This window comes from Corythoichthys intestinalis, chromosome 1 (assembly GCF_030265065.1).
Source record: "Corythoichthys intestinalis isolate RoL2023-P3 chromosome 1, ASM3026506v1, whole genome shotgun sequence".
Lineage (NCBI taxonomy): Eukaryota > Metazoa > Chordata > Actinopteri > Syngnathiformes > Syngnathidae > Corythoichthys > Corythoichthys intestinalis.
Window position 1 is genome coordinate 29183114 of NC_080395.1, and position 21709 is coordinate 29204822.

General features: G+C 41.1%; 2 protein-coding genes across 2 annotated transcripts; both read right to left on the minus strand.

Moving 5' to 3' along the window:
• Window positions 1–2563: 2563 nt before the first annotated feature.
• LOC130927571 (UDP-glucuronosyltransferase 2C1-like) lies at window positions 2564–15004 on the minus strand. Its single transcript, XM_057853513.1, has 2 exons — window positions 14882–15004; window positions 2564–4148 (listed from the first exon to the last, which is right to left on the minus strand). Exon 2 carries the CDS (start codon window positions 4142–4144, stop codon window positions 2564–2566), a length of 1581 nt encoding a protein of 526 aa, XP_057709496.1. The 5' UTR covers window positions 4145–4148; window positions 14882–15004.
• Window positions 15005–15694: 690 nt separating this feature from the next.
• On the minus strand, window positions 15695–17269 carry LOC130917890 (UDP-glucuronosyltransferase 2A2-like). Its single transcript, XM_057839644.1, has one exon. It carries the CDS (start codon window positions 17267–17269, stop codon window positions 15695–15697), a length of 1575 nt encoding a protein of 524 aa, XP_057695627.1.
• Between the last annotated feature and the right edge of the window lie 4440 nt (window positions 17270–21709).

The window sequence follows — 21709 nt, forward strand, 5'->3', positions numbered from 1 at the left end:
CGATGCGATTGTATGTCGAGGTACCACTGTGCCTTGAAGAGGTAAATCTTCATTCCCTTGCAAAAAAAACGCTGGCAAAAGATCTGTGTTAAAATGACAGGGATAAAGAAAAATATTTAGCACAAAATATTAGGAAATTTGTCCACATTACCCTTTTCGGATTGTTTTAAAAAGAAGTAGTAGTAATACTGTACGTGATGATTTGTAACTGTAAGTGCCAGTATCTTCTGTTACTGTATTTAAATGTTTTTTTTATTGATTTTGTAATAAAGCAAGTTATTTATGTAAAACCAGCAAAGATTTCATAGTTTTATAGGAGTGGTTCTTAACCTAACTGAAGGTACAGAACCCCACGAGTTAACATGTGCATTCACTTAGGAATAAGATAATAAAGCAATTTCTTTTCAAACATCGTACATCTAAGATAGTGAGCTGACATCTAAGCGAATTCCTGGTCAAATTTCTTCACATTCTGAAAGAAAGTATTTAAACAGGTGAAAATCTATGCGGACCGTAGGTCTGTTGTACTTACACATACCCAGTGCGAGTCAACCTTCTACTGAGCAAACCAGTTTCTCCTCCTATCAGATAGAGGACTAACATTTGAAAGAAATTCATTAAAGCCTTTAAATTGGGGGCAAGCGAGCCCAAAACCTTGTTTAAAACACCACTTTGCCTAGATTTAGTAAGCGTACAAAAAAAAGGTCTGTACATGTCTTAACCTTTGCCGAACCCCTTAAATTTACTTATCAAACCCCTGGGGTTCGTTTAGGTTCAGAACTACTGCTCTATCGCATGTTAGTTTCAGTATACCTCTCTTGCTCTATCCTTGTCTGGGCCATGGGGTGCTAGATTCTCTCCAATATGACTTCGGGCGAAAGGTGGACTACACCCTATAGACCCTACTCACATGACGTCACAACCACGCCTCCGCGCCATGTTGTCCATCTACTCGTCATGTTAACGCATTACCGCTTCGTAAATTCCTCCTATTATGGCGTGTTTTTCTGCACGTTAACATTAATAATCATAATGGTGAAGGCGTGTGTGGCGGTTGGTTGCAGTAACAGAGAAGATAGACGGAGAGACTTGAAGTTGTACCGTATTCCGAGAGACCCGGAGAGGAGAGCGAGATGGACTGCTGCAATTCCACGAGAAAACTGGGCTCCAAACGATTACCACAGATTATGTAGTAGTCATTTTATATCTGGTAAGATGCATTTAATATATATTTAGAGGGTTTTGGGCTGACAACCGCAATTAAGATCATTGCGAGGCTAATCTTCGACAACATACAGTTTCAAATTCAAGATGCTTATTTCTTCCATCATCATTACATTTTGAATAATATTTAGCTGGTACCAAGTGAAAGAAGCTGGCCTCGTCTACGGATCATCAGTTAAACAGGTGTGTCCAAACCTTTTGCAAAGGGAGCCAGATTTGGTGTGGTAAAAATGCGGGGGGCTACCTTGGCTGATTCACATAGAACAATATATTTAAACAAATTTTAGCAAGCCCTTCTGTGTGTCACATTTATTTATTTATTTTTTCATTAATTCCTAATTTCAACAATCTCGCCTTTGTGGCGTTCTCTTTCGACACTCGGGCTCTTGCGGAATACTGCTGCTGTGAAATAAAACTAGCTTCTAGTTGCTATAATTTCTCGCTGCGTGTCTTCCCTGTAATGTTGTACATGTCAGCGTGTCTTGTTCGGTAATATTATCGCGTCACATCGAACTCTTTAAAAACAGCGACTGTCTCTTTGCAAATGAGGCAGACACAGTTGTTGCGTGTTTTATTGAAGAAATAGTCCAATATCCACCTATCCTTGAAGCGTCGGCCATCGCAGTCAACTTTTTTTTTATTGATTGTCGCCATTTTAGAAAATTGGAAGTAAAGGGTCACACGTGGTAATGTTGCTTAGAGTGCTGCTCTTAGTTTTTCTAACTTTCGTGAGAATAGGCTGATTTTGTGTGAACAAGATAGTTGTCGATATCAGGGTAGCAGATGTCAGGCAGAGAGGGCGAAGACAGCGGGTCGAAAAATATCGATTTAGGCATCAAATATGGATCTGGCGAATGGATAGACTGAAGCTTTTCCACATAACGCCTTTTATGCAACGCATCCAATGAGTTTACAGCGTCTGAAAGCACCGGGGCTTCCATGAATTGCTCTATAAACTGAACAACTAATTGAAACCATTGAGAATAGGGCTAAACAGAGACGGACAATATGGCGGCCGGATACAGCGACATGTCATTCTGTGACATTGGTGAGTAGGGTCTATACTATTCTCAAGTCAGTCTTACTGAAAGTGCTGACTTGACTTAACCTTACTTGAAATTTACCGGGGACTCAACTTGCTGTGTTTTTACTTCAGTAGCTTTGGAATTGTAGTTGTTACTTGAAGGTTAAGACTTAAGATTTCAGATACAGTTAGTTGGAATATGCCAAAAGTACAAAAACAATTTAAGCAAGACTTTGTAGATTTGTAACAGAGAAGGTTTTGGTCTCCTTTAACAAGTAACTTCTGTGTCACGTTTCAACAAACTTTTAGATGACTTTATTCATTTTTACGTTTTCTTGTAACACACATTTTGGAGCACAGATGGCCAATACAGGTGACAAAAACGCTGAGGATAAGCAGCATCACAGAAGCTAAGCAAAGGAGGACATCCACAGAATAGTAGATATACCACGGCATTTTATACGACTCAGTCCTCAAGTGAGCGGCACCCTTGTGCCTCATGACAAACTCGATCCAGAAGAGAGCATTGTCGAGTGGCGGGATTGGCTGATCTCTGTGGAGCCAGGACAACTGCTGCATCTTGTCCTTATAGGAAGGATTAGTTAGAACTTCCTGAACGGCCTGGAAGAATTTATCTTGATCCATGGAAAATATATCGATGACTTTTCCTGCTCCCCTCACTCCAATCCTGAGCAGGTTATCCCGTTGATCGAAAATGAGCGGTAGCCCGAGGATTGGAACGCCATGGTAAATCGCTTCCTGAACACCATTTGTTCCGCCGTGAGCCACAAAGAGCTTTACCTTGGGATGTCCCAGCAAGTCATTCTGTGGCATCCAGTCCAACAAGAGAGTGTTGTTGCACAGAGTTGAGGGTTTAGCACCTTTATACCTCCAGATGACCTTCTGGGGGAGCTTAGCAAAAGCAGCTGCTATCTGGTCTGCTAAGTCGATAGGAAGTTCCCCGATTATAGTCCCCAGAGACATGATGATGACTCCGTGCTCTCCAGAACTCTGGACGAATTGTTCCAGGTGATCCGGCAGCGGCTTGGCTGGTTTACACTGGAAGCCTCCCATATAGATGATGTTGGGCATTGTTGGTCGAGGAAACTCAAAGACAAAGTCCACTCTCATGAGCCACAGATCTGCTGCTTGAAACAGTACATTGTAGTCTTCTTCAGGACCTAAATACTTTTTGATAATGCTTTCATAATGTGGTTGTATATACATTGACATATGATGTTTGCCAAAGATAAACACCAAAACGTTCAGCACTCTTTGAAAGAAGGTCATATCATCCGAAAGTTCTGTTCCTGTCATGGGCACGTATGATAAAGGGGATGGTGCAATTGCAAAATGGCCTTCACCCTGGCTAGTCCATCTCACGTTGAAAACGAGAGGCAGCTTCAAGAAACGGGCGAGAATGGCACCAACCGGCACTCCAGGGTCTGTCAGAATGAGATCGTACTTCGCACTCTGTAGAGACTCCACCAGGGTTTTATTCTCAAAAAGCCACTCTAGCAATTTGCTCGTTTTTTCGTGTATCTGTGAGAATTTTTCTCTTTGCTCCATTTCCAGTATAAAACGATTCCAGGCAGACTTCCCTTCTTGCTGGATTTGCAGCAGCTGCTCCACGAATGTCACAATAAAATCTTTGCTGAAGCCTGACTCTATGTCAAGCGTGATGGAGGTGTAGATTGGGGACTTTTCCTTTATGTACCAGCTGTCGTCTGTCCGCACAACATCAACCTGGTGGCCTCTAGAGTGCAGTCCCTCAATAATGACTTTCATGTTCACCCAGTGGCTTCCGTCCAGTGGAAAAACAAGCACCTTGCCGCCATTCGCCGAAGTCACACACAGGGTGAAAAAAAAGAAGCAGACCCAGGACGTAAACATCATCACTCTAAAATGAGGAAGACTTGATTAATAATTGAATATATACATATAATATATAAATAATTGAGACCTGGCATCCAAATATGTGGATATCACATTTTGAGCGTTCAAATATGTGGACTCCAGGTCTTTATGAGGGTTCTTTTAAGATACAGTGGGGCAAATAAGTATTTAGTCAACCACCAATTGTGCAAGTTCTCCTACTTGAAAAGATTAGAGAGGCCTGTAATTGTCAACATGAGTAAACCTCAACCATGAGAGACAGAATGTGGAAAAAAACAACAGAAAATCACATTGTACAAAAATAAAAAGCCTTTATTCAGTCATGGCTTTGTATAAATTAAAAAATGCCGGCATGTTTCGGCCGTGTAGGCCTTCATCAAGACAAAACAGTGACTCTGCTCAGACCACCTCTTAAAACTAGTGAACAATTGTAAGTTCAGCATATCCAGGTGAACTCTCTTCACCTGATTGGGGTCAAAGGGCAGATCAATTAGGAGCAGCAGAGAAAAAACATCCCAATAGCAGACCATCACAAATAGGAAAAGGAGGGAAGAAAAAAAAAGCAAATTTTTGCATACAACCAAGGACCTTTAAAGATGACTTCTCAAAAAAAATGTTTTAGGTGGTCCTACTTGAAATATCATCAAAGGCTATAAGGCAGAAAGACAACAATAATAATTCATCGTTAACTTTAAACTAACTTTTCAAGATCTAACATACTGTATATCTATCAAGACTGACTATGTTCCAGGCATGAAAATCTCTCACCTTTTGGCGAAATTCGCCGTTTTGAAGTAAAAAAGGATGACCTACGTGAATCGTGTAGATCAGAGGAGAAATTTTTTAAGGGGGGGGGGGGGGGGGTCGGGTGTAGGCATGTGCCGGTTACCTTCACGGTTTGTCATGCTATTAAAACGTCGCGGTTACAAAACCACTAAAATTTTTCGTCATACAGTAGTACGTAATCGTTATTTTTCATGTGTCAAAAATGCAGCCAGAAGTGGCTTGGCGCGGCAGCGCTTACCCTTTCCCCTGTTTGATGCTGCGTGTGCCAGTGACGCTATTCCAGCAAACCCAAAAACAAGCACTCTAAACGCAAGGCGTACTTCTCTGCAATTTATTGATCTCTCACATCGTGGCAACTGAAATATACGAAATGAATACATTTAAAACGTTGTACAATCGTATTTTTCCAAGTGTGAGTAGCTTCAACAGTTTAGCTTCATGAAAAAGTTCGCCAAAAAAAACCCCCACACATTTTCCTTTCAAATTCAATACACAAAGTTACTAAAAACTTACAAAGCAGAATGATAGGCAAGGCTTAGCAAGGAGAGCAACTTCATTGAGGTTAATCACAGCCGCTGAGAGAGAAACAAGTTTGAATGCAGGGTTGAGAAAAGAGCGTCAAAGATCGTTAATTGCGACAGATGATCTTGTTTTAAGTACAAAATCACGTTCGCTGGAAGAGGAGAGGTCTCACTCCCAATTTTTTTTAGATGAATGCATTTGCCAGCATATTGAATTTGGTGAGTAATGGTTTCAATCGTTTTCATATTTTGCGTTATGACAAGTTACTGCCGTTCGTTCCAGCTTGCATTGAATACTGCCAGAGCTAGCCAAATCTATGGTGTAAAAAATAGCTCCTGTTAAGTTAGCGTCAAGCTTGTGTATTTAATGGTAATATAAAAGCAGTGTTGTCAGTAACGCGTTATGTGAGTAATGCGTAACAGTAATCTGATTACTTTCTTTCAGTAAAGAGCAATCTAACGCGTTCATTTTTCTAAATCCGTAATCTGATTAAAGTTACTTTCGTTGATGCCTGTGCGTTACTATTTTGTTATTGCCCCATAATGTATGTATAATGAAGAATACTGTAGTCATGGGAGTGACAGCACGTGTCACATTTTCTAATCGGGTATGGAAAAAAAACAGGTGACGTGTTTTACCATGATGCGTGAGCCGTGAGCGCTGGGAATTTGCGGTCAAAACAACATAGCCTTGCTATCTCGCCAGGATGCAATTAAATAGGCAGGAGATATACTACAAACGGCTGCATTTGCACACTGGAAACACAGCCATTACTTCACATTTTTGTCCAGTAAAGATGACAAAAATATCTCCTTGCGCTGGCTCTAAAAGACTGTTGACCGCTAAAGCATCCAATTCAAGCACCACCTGGAATTACAGCACAACAGGTAACAAGACAGCCAGGACTTTTTGATACTGCTCGTGCTCAATCCTCTGTTCAAGCTCAGTTGTTGTTGAGGGTTTTGAAAGCTTAGGTTTAAAGAAATTCTAAATATCCATCTTGCCTCCTCAGCTGTAGTTTTGGCTATGCAAAGCAAACGGCTGTCTCTCAGGTGCTATAGTCGCAGGATCTGTTCGAAAAATAATTTGGACCCATTATGAAATACTTTGAAGGATTCTTATTCATTTCATTCATTTTTGTTGTTTTATTGCTCTAAAACTTTTATAGACAACATTTTAATGGTCATATTCAATGGTCTATACTTTAAAGGGGAAGTTCAGAATTTTTTACATTAGGCTTAATCTTTGAGTTAGCCTGGGTTCAATTAGTCGCTGGAGTTGATTTGAACAAATTCTGTGCAGTTTGCCAGTTATTTGATAGTTTCAGGGCTTCGGAGTGAGAGCGCGAGTCAATGGTGGTTGAAATCAACTCCTTCAACTAATTAAACCCCTGCTAATTTGAATATTAAGCCTTATGTGAAAAATTAAAATTGTCAAATTCGCCTCATGTTTCGCCGACGGAGGACATTTTGGCAGAACGCCGGAACATATTTCCTCCACACCCTTCTCACCTTTTTAACCCCTGACCCATTTTCATGCCTGATGTTCTCAAAGACTTCTTTCAAACTTTTAAATGACTTTAACGTACGTATATTAATTTTAATAGCAAGAAAAGATAAGCAAGACACACTGAAAATTTATAGTGCATTGAGGGGGAAAAAAACAAAAGGCAATAAGCATAATACAATGAGCCCCAACACTTTACAAAAAAGGAGAATAGTCCAATTCTGCATTTAAACCAGGATATTGGGTCGCTTTTAATGTATATATCCAAAAAGATTCTCTCTGTAGGAGCTTTTTCAATCTATCACCACCTCTTATGGAGTTTTCGATGTGGTCAGTGCCAAAAATCTTTAAAGAATTGCAACTGCCATGGTTAGCTTCTTTATAATGTAGAGCCATAGGATATAATGGATTAACAGTTCTTATGGCGTGTTTGTGTTCAGCCAATCTGGCCTTCAAATTGCGTTTAGTTCTTCCAACATAAAAACGACCACATGGACACTCGAGTCTGTAAAAAACAAAAAGAGTATTGCAATTAATGAATTACTTAATACTATATTTACGCCCTGATGAAACATCTGTGAAAAAAATTGTTTTTGTCATGTTACTACAATGATTGCAGTTACCGCACTAGTGGTTACCTGATCTAATACTCAACCAGGTTTTCTGTTGTACAGGGAGGATCTTTAAAGAGCATACGACACGAGAAAAAAAGTCTTAAATGGCATTATTATGTGAATTAGAATCATATTTTGAGACGATTTGACTATATACAACAATTTAGCAAAGCACAAATGACGAGAAATTAGCCTTTTAATCTGCCGGTTAGCCACGCCTACCATTATAGGGCTTTAGCGTCCCCAACAGGTGGATGACGTCAGCGGTAGACTGGTCTCATCGATTTTACTATTCAGCCCATTGAGGGGGAATTATTCAGAACGAGGAAAACGCGACGAAGAAAGCCGCCAAATGTCATTGTTTCAGTCTCTCTACTCCAATATTTTTACAGGATATTCTTTTTATCCAAGTATTTTTCCCCAATAGCAATATAAATGGCTTGAGAAGGACCAGTCAGCCCGTCGAGGGAGAACTATTCAGAACGAGGAAAACGCGACGAAGAGAGCAGCAAAATGTCATTGTTTCTGTCTCTTTACTTCAATATTTTTACAGGATATTCTTTTTATCCAAGTATTTTTCCCCAATAGCTATATAAATGGCTTGAGAAGGACCAGTCAGCACGTCGAGGGGGAACTATTCACAATGAGGAAAACGCGACGAAGAGAGCGGCAAAATGTCATTGTTTCTGTCTCTTTACTTCAATATTTTTACAGGATATTCTTTTTATCCAAGTATTTTTCCCCAATAGCTATATAAATGGCTTGAGAAGGACCAGTCAGCCCGTCGAGGGGGAACTATTAACAATGAGGAAAACGCGACGAAGAGAGCGGCAAAATGTCATTGTTTCTGTCTCTTTACTTCAATATTTTTACAGGATATTCTTTTTATCCAAGTATTTTCCCCAATTGCTAAATAAATGGCATGGTCATGACAAATAACAGTCTTGTGCTGAATGGAATATGAAATAATAAAAATGCATTTATTCAGGACGACAAGGCAAAATTACTCCATAATGGTCAAAACTGTCGACTTCACCTTTATTGTCGCACCTCCCGAACTATATTTTATGACACCTAAATCGGACATATGTCATTTCCCTTCCCCGGCTTCGGAGAATGTAAACAAACCAGAAGGCCTGACAGCTAGCCGACATGCTAACCCGAACCGAGTGATGTTTCAAAGTCTTCAAAGCGGAAAATCACACATAACTATCCTGGATTATTTGACATGACGACCCGGTTGTCTATTGTCGTCGCGGATCGGCAAACCGCCCGGCGGAGAGCAATTTACAGTTCGTTCCCCGGAGGAGGGTGGCTGGAGTTGTTGTGCAGCTAACGGGCTGCTGCTAATGACCATTAGGACAGCTTTTTACATGCCTATCAATGATCAAACGTAAGTAGTCCTTCATTTAAAGGAAGTTTGTAGTGTTTACTTTGTAATCGCTGTATTCGTATTTGACATAATACAAAACAAGATGTTTACTCACTTCCTCGTAAGTCCAATGGTCCCACAGTAAATATCCACGGTGAATGGGAACCTTTTGAAACTCCAAAAAGGCGCATACACCTCTCCCTCATACAGAATGATTTTTCTGCAGCCGTTTGGCTGGCGTGATGCGAAAAATAAACGTATTAATCCGCAAAATCAGCTGAATCATTCGTCCCCATACACAACAGTACGCTGTATAGTGAAGAGGACGTCTTCTACCGTACACGTCACAGCGCCCTCCTCCTCAATGCAAGACCGAAGCCGGAAGTCACTCATTTTCCTGGCGCGGGATTAAAAAAGCTAAATAAATATAGCGATCGCCTCCACACACATCCAAGCGGTCCATATCATTCAGGAGCATAAAATACCGCGTGTATTATGAAATAAACATGCTTTTTCGTGTCACAGGCACTTTAAGTGTTGGAGCTCTCCTGAAACTAATAGTTGGAAGATCTGGAAGTGCCTCTCTGAGTAAACTATCACATTTCAATATGTCCCAGTTTTTTTCAATAATTTTTTAAATTTCATTTGCTTTGTTGCTATATTGTGTCACAAAATACACATGATTGGAACTTTCTTGTTGCCTCTGTTTTTTAACCTGTAGCTGTTCTCTCGTGATACTTTTTACTTTATTATATGCTGTGTTAATAGTCTTGTGTTTATATTCTCTTTTCTTAAATCTTTGACTTAAACGTATTTGTGACTCAGAAGATGATTTTGAAAGAAATGCTCAAGAGATGAGCAGATCTTCCAACTATTAGTTTCAGGAGAGCTCCAACACTTAACGATAAGCTTGTAAAGAGCCATCTCCCCCCTGTACAACAGAAAACCTGGTTGAGTATTAGATTAGGTAACCACAAGTGCGGTAACTGCAATCATTGTAGTAACAGTGCCTCGGTTTTTTGAATTATTAGCTTTTTTGATCCACACACCGAAGAGCACCAGAAGTATACTTTGTACACCCAGCAGCACTCCAAGCACCTCTTGTAATACAGAAAATCACATTGTTTGATTTTTTAAAGAATTTATTTCCAAATTAGAGTGGAAAATAAGTATGTGGTCACCAACAAACAAGCAAGATTTCTGGCTGTCAAAGAGGTCTAACTTCTTCTAACGAGGTCTAACGAGGCTCCGCTTGTTACCTGTATTAATGGCACCTGTTTTAACTCACTATCGGTATAAAAGACACCAATCTCAGTCAGTCACACTCCAAACTCCACTATGGCCAAGACCAAAGAGCTGTCGAAGGACACCAGAGAAAAAAATTGTAGACCTGCACCAGGCTGGGAAGACTGAATCTGCAATAGGTAAAACGCTTGGTGTAAAGAAATCAACTGTGGGAGCAATTATTAGAAAATGGAAGACATACAAGACCACTGATAATCTCCCTCGAGCTGGGGCTCCATGCAAGATCTCACCCCATGGCGTCAAAATGATAACAAGAACAGTGAGCAAAAATCCCAGAACCACACGGGGGAACCTAGTGAATGGCCTACAGAGAGCTGGGATCACAGTAACATAGGCTTCTATCAGTAACACATTGCGCCGCCAGGGACTCAAATCCTGCACTGCCAGACGTGTCCCCCTGCTGAAGAAAGTACACGTCCAGGCCCGTCTGCGGTTCGCTAGAGAGCATTTGGATGATCCAGAAGAGGACTGGGAGAATGTGTTATGGTCAAATGAAACCAAAATAGAACTTTTTGGTAGAAACACAGGTTCTCGTGTTTGGAGGAGAAAGAATACTTGATTGCATCCGAAGAACACCATCCATACCCACTATGAAGCATGGGGGTGGAAACATCATGCTTTGGGACTGTTTTTCTGCAAAGGGACCAGGACGATTGATCTGTGTAAAAGAAAGAATGAATGGGGCCACGTATCGAGAGATTTCGAGTGAAAATCTCCTTCCATCAGCAAGGGCATTGAAGATGAGACGCGGCTGGGTCTTACAGCATGACAGTGATCCCAAACACACAGCCAGGGCAACAAAAGAGTGGCTTCGTAAGAAGCATTTCAAGGTCCTGGAGTGGCCTAGCCAGTCTCCAGATCTCAACCCCATAGAAAATCTGTGGAGGGAGTTGAATGTCCGTGTTGGCCAACAACAGCCCCAAAACGCCACTGCTCTAGAGGAGATCTGCATGGAGGAATGGGCCAAAATACCAGCAACAGTGTGTGAAAAGCTTGTGAAGAGTTACAGAAAACGTTTGGCCTCCGTTATTGCCAACAAAGGGTACATAATAAAGTACTGAGATGAACTTTTGGTATTGACCAAATACTTATTTTCCACCATGATTTGCAAATAAATTATTTAAAAATCAAACAATGTGATTTTCTGTTTTTTTTTCCACATTCTGTCTCTCATGGTTGAGGTTTACCCATGTTGACAATTACAGGCCTCTCTAATATTTTCAAGTGGGAGAACTTGCACAATTAGTGGTTGACTAAATACTTATTTGCCCCACTGTTCCAAAAATAGTCACTTAGCCTATAAAGGGTTAAAACCTTCACCTAAATGAACATATTTGATGTTCGAATCACACAATTACAAATGATCACTCCTAGATCTGTTGTATTTATAATGAGAAAAAATATACAACTTTAAGAATATGAAACAATATCTGTAATGGCTTTGAATCAGTTTCCTCACAAATTTTCTTGCACAAACTATCACCAATATGTATGACTGAACACGTAGATAAACGGATTTATTATAACTTCTGCGATCGAGTGGAAGAGCTTTTAATCTTTTCTTTTTTCATTATATGTCGCCACACAGATTAATGCAGATACATTGCATTAAGTAGTGCGTAAACAACATAATAGTGTTTGGTAACCAGTGATTATAAACAGGAAAAACTACATGCAAAAACTTCCTCATAAGCTCACCCACAAATGTTTATTTAACTTAAATCTTGAAAGATTTGGAAAACTATTTTCACTTCAATGCATCCTCACAAACAGAGTAAAAATGAGAGTACATTGAATAGGCAAACACACGCGCGCACAAACAAATTGATGTAAAAAGTCAATATTACCTCAATTGACATCCAGCGTAGTTTGTAAGTCAAGAGATTCCCTCCCTACAAAAGTGAACCGTTTGTCCTTACAGTTCCTGCTCAGGCTGGACTTTGACATGGTTGTTTCACGCTCTTAAACTCTCCAGTTGAGATAAGAGTAGTTCAAAGGGAGAAAAATGGCTTATGAAGTTGAATAACAAATAGTCAGTATTGGTTGGACTGCTATTAGAAATGCTTGTCAGTCACGAGTCAGGTGTTGTAAAACAAAGTCTTTAAAGCAGACACACACATTTTACAGTCTCTGGGCTTTATACTGCGGACTCTGAACCGGTCCGTAGTAGAGCCTAGTTCGGGCCTAAAAAATCCAGCCCGACCCGACACGGCCCGCTGGTATTGAGGCCCGACCCGGCCCGAGCTCAATCACTTAACTAGATTTGCAGGCCCGAGCCCGAAAAACCCGATTTTTTTTTTTTTTTTTTTTTTTTGAGTGACGCGGAAAAAACGCAGCAGCAGCAATTTATTTTCATTTCTTCGAGTTGGCAGAAAAAAACGCAAGTTTTCTTAATGTTTAAATAATCTACATATTTTTTTTAGAATTATCAAAGCATTCACACAACGAAATAACGCTGGGAAAGTTTGTTAAACATATTTCTGAGTGTGTGGGATATTGTTCTCACATGGACGCGCCTCTCTGACAAGGAGAGGGAACAGGAGAGGGCGGCGCCTCGGCCGTGCAGCGGGAGGACAAGAAGAAAAAGCGGCCGGCGCCACGGCGTTCGTGCACACGCACAAGCAAAAGCGCAATACAGAGAGCATGCTCTCCATTTTTGTTTTTGTTTGTTTTTTTTAAAATAATTTATTAGTCCGGCATGGCGGCCCGACCCGACCTGACCCGAACGTGAATGCTCAAATTGTGGGCCCGACCCGACCCGACATTCGGGTCGGGTCGGGTTCGGGTTCGGGCACAAAATCTAACCTCTAGTCCGTAGTGGCGAAGAAGGAGCTGACCAGTCAATCTACGTTCCTACCCCGTGACCGAAAGAACACGATCGCGGATACAAGCGGCCAAAATGAGTTTCCTCCGCAGGGGTTCGGGCTCTTCCTTAGAGAAAGGGTGAGAAGCTTGATCATCCAGGAGGGACTCTGTGTCGAGCTGCTACTCCTCCGCGTTGAGAGGAGCCAGTTGAGGTGGCTCAGGCATCTGGTTCAGATGCCACCTGGACGCCTCCCTAGAGAAGTGTTCCGGGCATGTCCCACCGGCGGGAGGCCCCGGGGATGACCCGGTGTACTGATTAATTCATGAAATGTAGTGCCGCAAGGAGATTTAGTCTTTGCATGAAATTGGATATTTGAAATGTTCTATTGATTCCCTCAGGACATAATAAGATTGCATATCTTCATTATATTGTTATCAGAAAGTTATATTAAAATGCAATGAAGCAAAGGAAAAGCAGACAGTCATGAGTGGATTTATTATTCTGAACATTGTAGAGCACAGATGTCAGAAAGCAATTGATTTACTTATCTAACTATTCTGTAATGATATTGATTTACTACTTTCAATTGACACACTGATTACATGCATGGTCAAAGTAAAAATACAATTTAAAAGGTGGCGCAAGAGATTCCCATGTTTTTGTACTAAACGACTTTGTATGTGATGAAAGTAATGTGCACTGTTGATTTTCTACCGTTATTGGTCTTTAGGAGATATACTGTGGATTATGCACACTAACTTGTAGAAAGGTGCCAAATAAATCTGTATGTACCGTAATTTCCAGAATATAACGTGCACTTCTTTTCCCAAAATTTACTCGTAAAATCATGGGTGCACGTTATTCACGGGTACAGGGACGGAGGCAGAAAAAAATCATCATGATTCATGTTCCATTGTAAGCACGGACACCCTGCGGAGGAAACTCATTTCGGCCGCTTGTATCCGTGATCTTGTTCTTTCGGTCACGACCCACAGCTCGTGACCATAGGTGAGGGTAGGAACGTAGATCGACCGGTAAATCGAGAGCTTCGCCTTTTGGCTCAGCTCCTTCTTCACCACAACGGACCGGTGCAGAGTCCGCATCACTGCGGACGCTGCACCGATCTGCCTATCAATCTCCCGCTCCCTCCTACCCTCACTCGTGAACAAGACCCCAAGATACTTGAACTCCTCCACTTGGGGCAGGATCTCATCCCCGACCCGGAGAGGGCATGCCACCCTTTTCCGGCTGAGGACCATGGTCTCGGATTTGGAGGTGCTGATCTTCATCCCAACCGCTTCACACTCAGCTGCAAACCGCCCCAGTGAGAGTTGGAGGTCACGGCTTGATGAAGCCAACAGCACCACATCGTCTGCAAAAAGCAGAGATGCAATGCTGAGGCCACCAAACCGGACACCCTCAACGCTTCGGCTGCGCCTAGAAATTCTGTCCATAAAAATTATGAACAGAATCGGTGACAAAGGGCAGCCTTGGCGGAGTCCAATCCTCACTGGAAACGAATTTGACTTACTGCCGGCAATGCGGACCAGACTCTGACACCGGTCGTACAGGGACCGAACAGCCCTTACCAAGGGGCTCGGTACCCCGTACTCCCGGAGCACCCTCCACAGGACTCCCCTAGGCACACGGTCGAACGCTTTCTCCAAATCCACAAAACACATGTAGACTGGTTGGGCGAACTACAGTGATATAATAATCAGGTTTTACGTGGTAAATAATTGTTTTCATGATATTTTTCACATCTAATAAAATTAAAATGTTTTTTTGTACTATTCGTTCATTATTTACCGGTACATTTTTCTTACCTTTGCGTTGTAACATGCCAGCACACGGCGATGTTGTCTTGAAGAGAATGTATACGGCGATCCGTTTCGTATAAATGTTGAGGAGTCTGAAGAAGAGTGTTGAACCACTGAGCCAAGCCACGTTGTTTTATTTACATTGAAACTCACAAATTATCAACGTACGTCTTGCACGCAAATCGCGGGACATTTGTTTACTTCCGACTGTTCCCTTAACTAAACTCTTCCCCCCGGGAACTACACAACTTGCCAACATTAGTTCTGCTGGTGAATTCTGTTAAAACTCGCTACAACTCCTTACTTTGTGAAAATTATTATCGTATACTGTGAGCAATTTTACCACAGAAAATTAAAAAATATATATATTTGACAAAAGGATTAAAAAAATGCTGCAACCGCGTACTTTATAATAGTTCGAGACACGAGACTCATATTTATTGGTGCTAAAATTAGGGTGCGCTTTATACAGGGGTACAAGAATTTTCCCTAGATTTTACAGGTAAAGTTAGGGTACGCGTTATACACGGGTGCGCTTTATATTCGGGAACTAATATAGATTTTCACAATTTAATTAGCACTTTAAATCCCTTTATCTGGAAACTCTATAGATTAGTGACTAAAAAAAAAAAATCAACTTTAGTTTTATTGTGGGCAAAAACCAGGGTGTATTTCTGTTTTAATGAATTTTGTTTAATATTAATTTTTAACAGATTTTATTTATTCATTTAAAATATAAAATGTCTTTAAAAAATACCAAAATGATTATTAGTTGATGTACCGTATATGGACAGCAGGCTGGTAGGCCCACAAGGGCATCTAATCACGTTTGACTTTCTTCTTACATAAAGCAGAACACATCAATCTCATGATGATAAAAAATGTTAAAAACAGAACCAGCACAGCTCCAGACAAGAACAGATACACGTCCAAAGAGTAATAGGCATACCAGGGCAGCTTGTATGACTCAGTCCGCAGATGCGCTGCTCCTTTATGCCGCATGACAAACTCGATCCAGAAGAGAGCGTTGTCAAGTGGCGGGATGGGCTGATCCCTATGGAGCTTGGAAAGTCTCTCCATGTTGCTCTTATAGGAGGGATTAGTCAAGACTTCCTGTACACCTTGGAAGAATATATTCTGATCCAAGGTGAAGATATCCAGGTTTTTCCCTGCTCCCCTCACTTCAATCCTAAGAAGATTATCTCGTTGATCAAAAATGAGTGGTAGCCCAAGGATTGGAACTCCGTGGTAAATGGCTTCCTGAACGCCATTTGTCCCTCCGTGAGCCACAAAGAGTTTTATTTTGGGGTGTCCCAGCAGGTCATTCTGTGGCATCCAGTCCACCAGTATAGTGTTGTTGCCCAGAGTAGAAGGTTTAGCACCTTTATACCGCCAGATGACCTTCTGGGGGAGTTTGGCAAAAGCAGCTGCTATCTCATCAGCTAAATCGTTTGGAATTTCTCCAATCAAAGTCCCCAGAGACATGATAATAACTCCATGTTCTCCAGAACTCTGCACAAACTCCTCCAGGTGGTGTGGTAGAGGCTTGGCTGGTTTACACTGGAAGCCCCCCATGTAGATGACATTGGGCATGGTTGGGCGAGGAAACTCAAAGACAAAGTCAACTCTCATGAGCCACAAGTCTGCTGCTTGGAATAGTCTGTTGTAGTCTTCATTAGGGCCTAAATACTTTTTGATGATGCCTTCATAATGCGGTTTTATGTGTGTTGCAACTCGATATTCCAGAAAAACGTATCCCAAAATGTTCAGTACTCTTTGAAAAAACCCCATCTTATCTAAAAATTCAGTTCCCGTCAAGGGAACGTATGACAGAGGTGATGGCGCGATTACAAAATGGCCTTCACCGTGACTAGTCCATCTCACATTATAAACAAGTGGTAGCTTTAGGTAATGTGAGAGAAACACACCAGCTGGTGTTACAGGGTCTGTCAGAACTAGGTCATACTTGGCATTTTGCAGAGACTCAACTAGGGTTCTATTCTCAAAAATCCACTCTAATAAAACCCCAATTTTCTCGTACATTACTGAAGATTTTTTCACTTTCTCCATTTCTAATTTATAACGACTCCAGACAGAATTACCCTCCCGCTGGATTTTCAGCAACTGCTCCACAAACCTAACAAAAAATTCTTGGGTGAAGCCTGACTCCACGTCAAGCGAGATGGAGGTGTAGATTGCGGACTTTTCCTTGATGTACCAGCTGTCATTTGCTCGCACGACGTCAACCTGGTGGCCTCTCGAGTGAAGTCCCTCAATAATGATGTTCATGTTCACCCAGTGGCTTCCGTCCAATGGAAAAACAAGTATCTTGCCGCCATACGCTGAAGTCACGCATAGAGTGGAAAACAAGAGGCAGACCCAGGACCGAAACATCTTCACACTATAACTAAGAAGGGAGCAAATCATATCAAACCAATAAACCTAAGGAAGGTCTCGGTTATTTTAGCAAAGGCTGCATAAGTCAATGTATCACTCAGCTATATGCAAAAAGAAAAGTATACATTCAACCTGCATCAATGGCATCAATTTATGGATTTTAAAAATAAGAACAAAGTCAATATTACCTCTTCCAGTGTAGTCTGTTTATAGATTTCCCTTCCACGAAAGAGGACACACGCTAATCCTTACAGTTCTAGCCCAAACAGGACTTTGACGTTGGAGTTTTACACTCTTTTATGCTGATGTGCTCATGATAAGGATAGTGCAAAGGGGATGTACTCTCCATTTACCATTTCAATTTGGTGACTGGACATGTTATGTTGGACTGCAGATATGAAAGCGTTGAGATGATTCAACTGCATTAATCAACAATGTTCACATCCTAGAATGCTAAGGTTTTAAATGTTCTCAGAAATCATACCAATTTATGTCTTCCTACTTCTTTCTGCTGTAATAGATCACTGTAACCACCATTAAACTGAACATAAATGCCCTCCTTTTGGAATTTCTCACATTTCTGCATGGAATCACCATCAAATGTGATCTGATTCTTGTCAAAATCAAACAGAAAAAAACAGTGTCTGCTTTAACTAAAACCACCCAACTATTTAAAGGTTTTCATATTTTAATGAGGATAGTATGCAAACAATGACAGAAGGGGGAAAATACGAAAGTGAACCATCACATTTAATAATTTGTGCCCCAGCCTTTGGCATCAATAACTTCAACCAGACGCTTCCTGTAGCTGCAGATCAGTCTGGCACATCAATCAGAACTAATCTTGGCCCATTCTTCTCTACAAAACTGCTGTAGTTCAGTCAGATTCCTGGGATGTCTGGCACAAATCGCTGTCTTTAGATCATGCCACATCTCAGTGGGGTTCAAGTCTGGACTTTGACTTGGCCACTCCAGAGCGTGTAAATTGTTCTTCTGAAACCATTCTGAAGTTGATTCATCATATTGTTTTGGATCATCATCTTGTTGCAGCATCCATCCTCTTTTTAGCTTCAACTGTCTGACAGACGGCCTCAGGTTTTCCTGATAAACTTTTGGAATTCAGTCTTCCATTAATGATTGCAAGTTGTCCAGGCCCTGAGGCAGGAAAACAGCCCCAAATCATGATGCTCCCTCCACCATGCTTCACGGTGGGGATGAGGTGTTGATGTTGCCGACCTGTTTCATTTTACCTCCACACATGATGTTGTGTGTTATTCCCAAACAATTCAACTTTGGTCTCATCACTCCACAAAATATTTTGCCAAAACATCTGTGGAGTGTCCAAGTGCCTTTTTGTGAACATTAAATGAACAACACTGTTTTTTTTTAGACAGCAGTGGTGTTTTCCAAAATTTCCAGGTTCGCGGTGAATCAATAACAGTCACACTTTTGCTCAATAGACGGTTTATTGATTAGAAAATGCTAAATAAATGAGATTTATTGAGCAAGCAACAAGTATCAAAAACAAGCAAAAACAATGGTAACGCGACGCTAGATTTGAGTTTGTCAATTCCAGAATCCCCGCGTTATCGTTACAGCACAACTAGTTGTCCCCTTAGCAATGAAAATCGCTTACCGTGACAAATGAGTGGGAAGCCAGCAACACTCCAGTAAAGCGCCAGAAGGACAAAGCTGGGCGATCCGTATGCTTAATCCACCAGCGGACTTCACGGGTCGCCCGGAAACGTCCGCTTTTGTACCCCTCGGAGGCGGAGAGGCCAACTTCCGCCTCCGAGTGGCGCGGCCCCATCCAATGACAAACATTAAAGCTACTTTTGGTTCAGCCCCCTTGAAAAAGGACTTTTCATATGGGACAAATGAGCTATGCTGCAACAGATGCAACGAATGGTAAATATTATGGGTGCAAAACAAGTTATTTCGTGATATTCCGTCCTAGCTATGGAACTCAGGCGCGTACTATGGTGCAAAACAAGTTATCTCGTGAGATTCCCTACTCAAGCGCGTCTCCTAACTATGGGAACAAGGTGAAAGACAATAGATGTTGTTACAATCTATGTCACAGAAGCAATCATACATTACAAAGGCATAATGTAATATTTTCCCCCATCAAGTGGCTTCCTCTGTTGAGTCCTCCCATGAACACCATTCTTGGCCATAGTTTCACATGTAGTTGATGCGTGCACATAGCTATTGGACTGTGCCAGTGATTTCTGTAGGTCTTTAGCAAACACTCTAGGGTTGTTTTTTACCTCTCTGAGTATTCTGCGCTGAACTCTTGGCGTCATCTATGGTGGACGGCAACTCATTGGGAGAGAAGCAACAGTGCCAAACTCTCTCCATTTGTAGACAACTTTTCTGACTGTTGGTTAATGAACATCCAGACTTTTAGAGATGATTTTGTCTCCTTTCCCAGCTTTATACAAATCAACAATCCTTGATCGCAGGTCTTGAGACAGCTCTTTTGAACGAGCCATAATGCACATTAGACAATGCTTCTCATCAAAACTATTCTTACCAGTTGTATGTTTTATAGTGGTCAGGGCAGCTTTAAACCACTCATCAGTGATTGGGAACACACCTGACTTAAATTGTTGGTAAAAAATGGTTTCAGTTGTTCTTTAAGTCTATTTAGGCAGAGGGTTCACTTATTTGTTTTTTTCCCCCTTCTGTCGTTGTTTGCATGCTATCCTGATTCACATATGAAAACCTATAAATGGTTGGGTGGTTTTAGTTAAAGCAGACACTTTTTTCATCTGTGTGGTTTTGACAAAGATCAGACCACATTTGATGGCAGTTTTATGCAGAAATGTGAGAAATTCCAAAAGGTTCAGATACTTTTTCATACCACTGTACCTCAATGCTGTAATTATTTCGGTTAAACTACTGTCATCGTTTGAACTCTGGTCAAAACAGAAGCACTTGTAAAAGCATTTGTACAGTTAATTATGTTGTGCAGCCCAACTGAATGCTGTTAATGAGTTACCTGGCAGTATTAAATATCTAACTTATAGTATGTGGTTTGTGGGACTGAAATTGAAACATCTGCACTTTTAAAGATAGATACTAGAGCTTTTTCAACACATTATTGATTTCAGAAACCAATGTGATTGAACATCATGGAAATTACTAATAACTGGACCTCAGGCATCAGATCAATTTTTCAAGTCTACACTGTGCAGTTTATGTAATCAAAACCCTCTCACTTAAACTCACTCGCTGCAGAAAAAATTCGAGTTTACACCCAGTAATGGTCACACTTCACTCCATGAAGTACAATCTTTGTCCATTTAAGGCTTTAATATCCTTTGTGATAGCATATTAACTAAGGGTGTAATGGTACATGTAATAGTATTGAACTGTTTCGGTTCGTGGTAGTCGGTTCGGAATGGACGCGTATCAAACGAGTTTCTGGCGTAATATAACCCTTACTTTTCGAGGCTGTGAGTCGATCGGGTTACAGTTTCTTTGTGTAGATTATATTTACTCCGTCTTCTCTACTGTAATGAGGACCAACACGGTAGGACAGTCCAGAAACGTCAACGACGCAACAACGTGGCCGCCGCGTTTCACTGCGTTCTCGCGGCGTTAGAGTCAATCAGCCAATGCACACCAGTCGCAGTGCGGCCGCGTGTTAGATGTGTCCGAGAAGTGGCTCAACGCGACGCACGCGAAAAGAATGGCAGAGTTTATTATTTGACGCGAGACGCGACCCTCCTGCGTCAATACTACTACCGGTAGCTAGGATCTGGCAGACCGGAAGTCACTCGTGTAAAAATACGGTGGATCCGGTCGATTTTCAAACTAATATGCAATCGTAACCTACTTTTTGAGTCCATCAGATCTCTTGAGTGGTAGATCGGGGCACAGTTGACTTGTTTTTGTTGATTTACTGCTGTCTTCTCAGCTATAATAATAACCAACACGGCCCCGTGTTCAATGCAAAACACTCCTACCACACAAAACAAGTAGGAACTAGTATTCACATAGGAACTAACGTTATACAACATAAAATATACAATATAAATGAATCCTACATCACATTTGTAAAATATAAACACATAATAAAATAAATAATAGCCCATTTAAATTAAATAAATTGAAATGAGCTAAAACACCTGTAATTAAATAATAAGAATAATACACAGATCCTGCTTACACAATTAAATTTATTAATTTCTGTGTGGCGCTTTAACTTGAGAAAATCCACCAATAAAGCTTTTGAAAACCGTTCATGAGAAAAAAAAAATCATTCATTGAGGCATTTCATTTGTAAAATACTTAAATCTTTGTCATTGGGATTGCTTTTCTCTTTAGCATAGGACTTATTTTTTCGTCTTTCTTCCAGAAAGAAAGCTGACCAATACGCGGGGTCTGAAAGCCAAATTGTTGTTGGATTATCTGTAAATACCCGCTACT

What these genes read in the sequence shown, in the direction of transcription:
- LOC130927571 (XM_057853513.1), bottom strand. Translation starts at nt 4,144, where the DNA reads ATGATGTTTACGTCCTGGGTCTGCTTCTTTTTTTTCACCCTGTGTGTG.
- LOC130917890 (XM_057839644.1), bottom strand. Translation starts at nt 17,269, where the DNA reads ATGTTTCGGTCCTGGGTCTGCCTCTTGTTTTCCACTCTATGCGTGACT.